The sequence below is a fragment of the Meleagris gallopavo genome, unplaced genomic scaffold (assembly GCF_000146605.3).
Source record: "Meleagris gallopavo isolate NT-WF06-2002-E0010 breed Aviagen turkey brand Nicholas breeding stock unplaced genomic scaffold, Turkey_5.1 ChrUn_random_7181001874166, whole genome shotgun sequence".
In the NCBI taxonomy this organism is placed as follows: Eukaryota; Metazoa; Chordata; class Aves; order Galliformes; family Phasianidae; genus Meleagris; species Meleagris gallopavo.
The window spans coordinates 40609-47680 of NW_011138803.1; the positions used below are offsets into that span (position 1 = coordinate 40609).

General features: G+C 39.8%; 1 protein-coding gene across 1 annotated transcript in view; it reads left to right on the forward strand.

Annotated features, from left to right (window-relative positions):
* LOC104916170 (butyrophilin subfamily 3 member A2-like) overlaps positions 1-7072 on the forward strand; it is a 25419-nt gene that overhangs the window by 1007 nt on the left and 17340 nt on the right. Inside the window, exons 2-9 of the mRNA XM_010727165.3 lie at positions 376-508; positions 2793-3149; positions 3882-4166; positions 4896-4994; positions 5364-5387; positions 5937-5960; positions 6398-6424; positions 6776-6802. Of these exons, the coding sequence (XP_010725467.1) occupies positions 436-508; positions 2793-3149; positions 3882-4166; positions 4896-4994; positions 5364-5387; positions 5937-5960; positions 6398-6424; positions 6776-6802 (916 nt within the window). The 5' untranslated portion in view covers positions 376-435. The remainder of the gene's footprint in view (positions 1-375; positions 509-2792; positions 3150-3881; positions 4167-4895; positions 4995-5363; positions 5388-5936; positions 5961-6397; positions 6425-6775; positions 6803-7072) is intronic.

The following is a 7072-nucleotide window of genomic DNA, read 5'->3' on the forward strand; positions in this document are numbered from 1 at the left end:
TAAGAGTTTTTATTTATTCTGTCTTCATCTGCAAAAAATGACTAGAATTTTCCTAAACATGAAGGGTCTTTTAGACCCTTCAGGGCCAGGTCTGTAAAACACCCTTCAGATCCATCCTCATGGATCTTTCTAAGTCTTTCAGAAATACCTCTCTCGGTCTCTGCAGGACAAGTGGAAGTCTTAGAATCTTAACATAAGTCATAGATTTCCATTCTAAACAACATACTCATTCCTTTTCCTTATTTTTCTTCCATGGAACATAGGCATTTTTAAAGGGTTTATCCTTGTGTCACTCCATTCACTCTGATATCTATATAAACAAATGCCTTTCATTCCCAGTTCAGTCTTCTAATTTTCTGTTCCATACTTGGAAAGATTACAGGCATGTGGTAAGATTTGTCCTTGGTTACTGAAGACATCCAAACCTGCGTGGTGATGGCTTCCAGATTTCAGCACGCCATGATTCTTCACATTATACTTTTCCTTCAGATAGTTCATTTGATCAAAGGTAAGTCTGGGTTTTGTTTTAATCCTAATTTGATTTAAATGGTGCTATAATTTCCAGAGCTGCTGAGTTGTTCTAGAACTTAAAAACCAACAAAGAAAGAAAGAAAGAAAGAAAAAGAAAAAGAAAAAAAACAGGAAAGGAAAGAAATGAAGAAATCTACTTGTGTGTTTTCATATAGAATTATACATAGATTTACTGACTTCTGAGATTGTCCTTGAGAGCAACTCTGTGGAGAAGGACTTTGCAGTCTTGATGGATAAGCCAGCAGTGTGCCCTTGCTGCTCAGAAGGCAAATGGGATCCTGGGCTCCATCAAAAGAGGGGTGGCCAGCAGGGACAGGGAGGTGATTGTCCCCTCTACTCTGCTCTTGTGAGGCACCATCTGAAGCACTGTGTCCAAGTGTGGAGCCCCCAGTACAAGAAGGACAGGGAGCTGTTGGAGATGGTCCAGAGGAGCCACACAGATGATCAGGGGACTGGAGCACCTCCCCTATGAAGACAGGCTGAGGGAGCTGGGGCTTGTTCAGTCTGGAGAAAAGAAAGCTGCGGGGTGACCTCATTGCAGCCTTTCAATACCTAAAGGGAGTCTACAAACAGGAGGGGAGTCAGCTCTTTGAAAGGGGAGATAACAGCAGGACAAGGGGAAATGGTTTTAAGTTGAGGGAGGGGAGATTTAGGTTGGATGTCAGGGGGAAGTTCTTTGCTGTGAGAGTGGGGAGGTGCTGGCACAGCTGCCCAGAGAGGCTGTGGATGCCCCGTCCATCCCTGGAGGTGTTCAAGGCCGGGTTGAATGGGGCCCTGGGCAGCTTGGTCTAGCATTAAATGTGGAGGTTGGTGGCCCTGCATCTGGCAGGGGGTTGGAGATTCATGATCCTTGAGGTCCCTTCCAACCCTGGCCATTCTGTTATTCTGCAATTCTGTGATTGTTTTTTTCAGGGAGCTTTCTTTTTTTCTTTGCTTTGACTTCTTCTTGACACAGCTGGCCGTGTCACTTAATTGGGCTCAGAAACCTAGATTTCTTTGGGTATTGTCCACTTCTGAGTGATGGAGTAGGAGAGTAAAATCTGCAAAGGCCTGCTAGAATATTTTCCAGTAAAAATCAAAATTAACTATGTCTATTTTTCATAAATGACCATATTTCAACAAGTATTTGACATGAAATCAGCTTTCTGTTGTGTGTTTCATCTCTAAAGGAAGCTACACAAGTGAAAATGTGGTGGACATCTGATATTAGGTAGGCACAAGCTTGCCTTTTGAATTAAAGCTTTATAAAACGAGCCTATCTTTCTGCATGGTAGTATGCCATTTCTGCCTCAGAATCTGTCTACAAACTAAGCACGATTTTTCCAATGACCCTTCCCTCAGGTTACACTGCATTCTGAGAGGGTAAGTGATGGTGTTGAACAATAGCAGAGGACAGAAGTTTTTCAGTTACAGAACTGACATAGAATCATAGAATGGCTTAGGTTGGAAGGGGTCTTAAAGCCCATCCAGTTCCAAACCCCCTGCCGTGGGCTGGTTGTCACCTACTAGATCAGGATGGCCATCCAAACTGTCCTTAAGTAACTCCACAATTTCTGCAGGTGCCACCTCACCACCCACTCAGTGAAAAATTTCCCTTTGACGTCTAATTGAACTCTCACATCTTTCAGAATAAAGACATTCCCCATTGTCCTATCACTATCAGACTGAGTAAAAAGTCAATTTCCCTTCTGTTTATAAGCTGCCTTTAAGTGTTGGAGGGCTGCAATGAGATCACCAAGGACCTTTCTCTTTTCCAGATGTATCAGGACCATCTCTCTCAGTCTCTTTACATTAGAGGTGCTCAGCCCTCTTCCAGACTCACTCCAATGCCTCCACATCTTTCTCATGTTGGGGGTCCCAGGCTTGGATGCAGTACTCCATATGAGGCCTCAAAAGGGAAAAGTAGAGGGGACAATCCCCACCCTCCCCCTGCTGCTACCCCTCTGTCAATGCAGCACACAACACTGCTGGCCTTCTGGGCTGCAAGTGCATACTAATGGCTTTCTATCCACCAGAATCCCTTAGTCCTTACCATGATGGGATTTCTTCCTCTCCATTTGTCTGGTCACATCAGCACCTGATTTCAAAGTAGGAAATTATTGAAATAACTCTTGAGTTAACATCCACATCCACAGCATTTTATGATGCACTGATTTGTATCAGAAGACCTACATTCACTAACTGATATTACTGCTTCCTATATGAAATGCTAATGAGAACATCTGTGGCTGGCAAGATTTACATCTATGTTCTTCTTTCAGGCCAGTTAAGGATTATACCCTCTTATGAACCTGTGCTTGGAGTTGTCGGAAAAGAAGTTGTCCTGCCCTGTCAGCTAGAAGCTAAGGCAATCTCTGAAGGAGTACTTGTTCAGTGGACATTAATTGGAAATTCCCTAAACACTGAAGTGACTACCTATGATGGAAAAAATGCACAAAATCCAGTAAAGGAGAATAAGGCATACCTCGGCCGTACAAATTTCTTTCAGAGTGAAATTAATAAGGGGAACTTATCCCTTCAACTGAAAAATGTCGTGGTCTCTGATAAAGGAAAGTACATTTGCAGTGTCTCTTTAGAGAACTGGTACGATGAAGTGGTGGTTGACCTGGATGTGGCAGGTGAGTGGAATGTCAGGTATCTTTTTCTTCTTACTCAGTGCAGTTGCATACCACAGTTAAGGACTATGGGGTACTGTTACCCCTGTGGAAGACCAGCCTCCACTCTGGTAGGCCACCTTTGTTGCCATCTGGACTCTAAAAATATCTTTTTCACATTGTCTTACACCTGAGTATGAAAATGTGTAAAGGGAGCAGAGCTGAATGCCACAGTAAAGCAAGCCAATTTACACAGAATCACACAGAAACACCAAGATTAGAAAAGACCTACAAAATCATTCAGTCCAACCATACACCTTTCACCAGTAGTTCTCACTAAACCATATCCCTCAACACAATGAATTTATGTAGAAATGAGGCAAATAGGCTGACTGAGAGGGAATTTCGTATTTCAACTCATTTTTCTTGCTATAGCTTACATATCATTTTTTTTGTCAAGTATTACAACCTCAATCTCTTAATGGTGTCATCCAAATCTGTTTTAGCAGGAAATTTACAGTCAGTGCAATGTTGCAATTACTTATTTTTTCATTATTATTTCATATTTATGAAGATATCAAAAATGTCTGGAAAAAGATGTCTATATCAAGACTCTGAAAGACATGCTGCATACAACCATACATATCTGTTTAACTCACACTGTGTTTATAGACAAATCTGAGAAAGATCTTTCAAGCATTTGGTGCTCAATCAGACAATATCTCATTCCCTGTTTGTTTCTTTCCTTCTCTACAGCTCAAGGTAATGAGTCTGCAGTTCATCTGGATGGTTATGTGGATCAGGGCATTGGCCTCACCTGCAAGTCACACGGATGGTTTCCACAGCCTGAGGTAATTTGGCTGGACAGCAAAGGACAGATACGGAAGGAGAAAGTGGTCACACAAAACCTGCAGACTTCTTCGGGCCTTTTTGATGTTGTCAGTTCCATGACCCTAGAACCAGGATCGGACATGGAAGTCTCCTGCAGAATAGTCAATGATGTCCTCAACACAGCATGTGAATCCCGAATCCTGGTTTTAGGTAAGTGACCTCCAGGGCTGATATTTGAGAGAACCAGTTTGCAGGCTGCTGTCCATCAACTCTCCATTTTACCTGGAGAGATTCTGGATATCCAACAAAGAAATAAAAGGCTAGTGCTGAGATGGATATTGTAATGAGAAGTAAAATTTTATATTACTCATTAAGTTCAGGATTCATCTTATCAAGAAATATTAGTCAATTCTCATTTATCATCGCCTGAGAGCTCTGCAATGATTTTGATAGAGAATGATTCAAAAGTGCTTGTAGGAAATGATGACTATCAATTCTCAATCCCTTTCTCTCCCTGACAATGGCATGATGACTCTGCACACTAGCAATTGCCACCCTCCCATTTGGATTTTAATTTCAAAAGTAAAGCACAGGAATCCTTTTTTTTTCACTTCTCAAATATCACTGTAGATGATTCTTCTTTACCAAAAACTCCATCTAAAAGGACAATAATTAAAATAATGTCCTCAGATGAATCACTCAACACATATTGCTTACATAAAGATGGCATCTCCAACAGATCTCTGTCAATTTCTCTATCTGGCAAAGCAACATGGAGAATGGGAGGGCAGCTATAACTGCCACAGATGGCAAAAAGAGTCCAAAAGTGAAACATTACAGCAAAAATCATAGCATTAATTTCATATGTCTTAGACACTGGACATGCCCTAGACTCTTTCACAAACGTTAATTGAAAGGAACACTGTTTATATTTTACAGATGTCTTCTTTCCATCCACTTCACCTTGGATGACCGCCTTCCTTGTAATTACATTTTGCACTATGGCTGTTATTGCTGCTATAGGCTATAAGCTGAAGAGTAAGTATTTCTACCTACATCAGCTGATATGGATGTTTCAACCACAATGCAAAATACAGTTACTGAACAATGAAGAGGCATTTCAACAGCAGTATGAGAAAGAAACAAACAGGAATGAGATGGAGAGAGGAAAAGAAGTGATAGATGTGTGAGATGGTATGTTTGTGGATGCATAAAACTTTGTTAAAAAGGAGGTAATTTGTGGGATACAATTTTAAGTGATCACAAGTGACAGGTAGGCACTGAATACATGGCTCATCTTTAGAACAGTGGATTTTTGAAAGAAAACTCATACTGAAATTATTCTATGATGATTTAAATGGACTCTTTTTCTTGGGGAAATAATTAAAATTCTTCTTCCTTTTCCAGTTAATTATACGAGAAGACAAAAAGGTGAGTAACGAAGTACCGCCACTGCTGCTTCAGCAGCGAGTTTTACTTCCACCACTCACAGGCAGATCTATTCATCAACACAGATAAACTCTTCTCTCTAATGTCACAATAAAATCAACAGTTTCTGTAGCTCCAGAGGCAACAGCAAACTGTGTTCATTCAACAGAAACAAGAGTTAGTTGCATACTGATGTGGCAACATCAAATAATGAATCCAGTATGAAGATGTATTATTAATCAGCCTGCCTTCTTGTGTAAGGAAGTTCCCCCTGCCCATAATATTTCTCCAGATAGGAGGTAATAGCAGGGCTTCTTTGGCGAATGTCTGACAATATTCCTGTTCCAGTAGTTTCTATTTCTTCAGATATTTCTAGGATGCTCTGCTACTGAAATACTCACTTGTTAAAATGACAGTTCTTCTGCACAACTCCTGGTTCAACTTGCTTTGAGCATTTCAGATTCTCCTAGTCATGTTTATTGTTTTGTGATGGTGAATTTTTAAGTGAGGAATTAATATGTCAATTTTTGTTGTCTGTTGTTTTATTCTTAGAAACGACGGACGAGCTCAAAAAGGGTAAATACTCCTTGTCTTCTATAAATAGATGTGATCACAGAGAACAGATTTAAACTATACGAGGAAATCATTACTGGGGAGAAGAGCTGGTGGGAGGAAGGGTGTGTGGATTTCCTACTTGTAATGTAGGGGACGTGACAGGCAACTGGATGAGATTGAGATATTCAATAGGTAGGTGCTTTAAAGTGACTGTATGAACATCATTTCATCCCTCTTACTGGTTGTGAAGTTGTGTGTTGAGTTACCAGGTTGTCATTTGGCTTCTTAATTGCCATACAGAATATCCTTCTTTTCCTCACCAGACAGATTGGAATTATCACAGTTGGTCCTGTGTAAAAGTTTTATGGAGAAAATAGCTTTCAGAACAATGAGTCATATTATTTTTACAAAATGTTAATGTGACAGGTACAGTGATAATCAGATGTCATTTCTTTCAGAAAAAGAGGATTTGGAGAAAGACTTAGGTAAGAATATGGCTTTGATAATTCTTCAAGTACTTCTAGTTAGCAAGCTATTTACATCCCCAAAAGAGCAAATGAGATGTAGAGCATTTTGACATGAAGTTCTTCTGGATGTGACTGTTCCCTTTATCAAATGTTATTGTGACCTCTGTTGATGGTTGATCACAAATTCAAAGATTCAAAATATCATTATGAACCATTTCCTATGAATGTTTTTGTTCTTGAGTGCAATGGCTTAATTTTAAAGCACATCTGATCATTCTTTGGACTTTAAAAAAAACTATACAAGTCAGAGACTATTTCTTGTTTTTAATTCATTTCCTTTGTTAATTTGTTGCCTGTTGGTCTACTTAGATGCACATGAGAAGATAATCACTGCAGGTAAATAAATACTGCAACCAAGACAATTTTATTGCAAACTTAGTAGTAAATGAGAAAGAAAATCAGCTATTTCACTAAAAATCAAGACAGCTTATTGCTAGTTAAGTGGTTGTTACTTCTATTAAATGGCTATGACCTCCATTTCATTTTCAGTCACTGCTTATTACATAGCATGGCTGTGCTTCTATAAGTCCTGTGATACTTTCTTTCCTCTCTGTAATCAGTCTGCCTTGAGATTTACTGGCCATACAAGAGTTTCTTGAAGCTCTA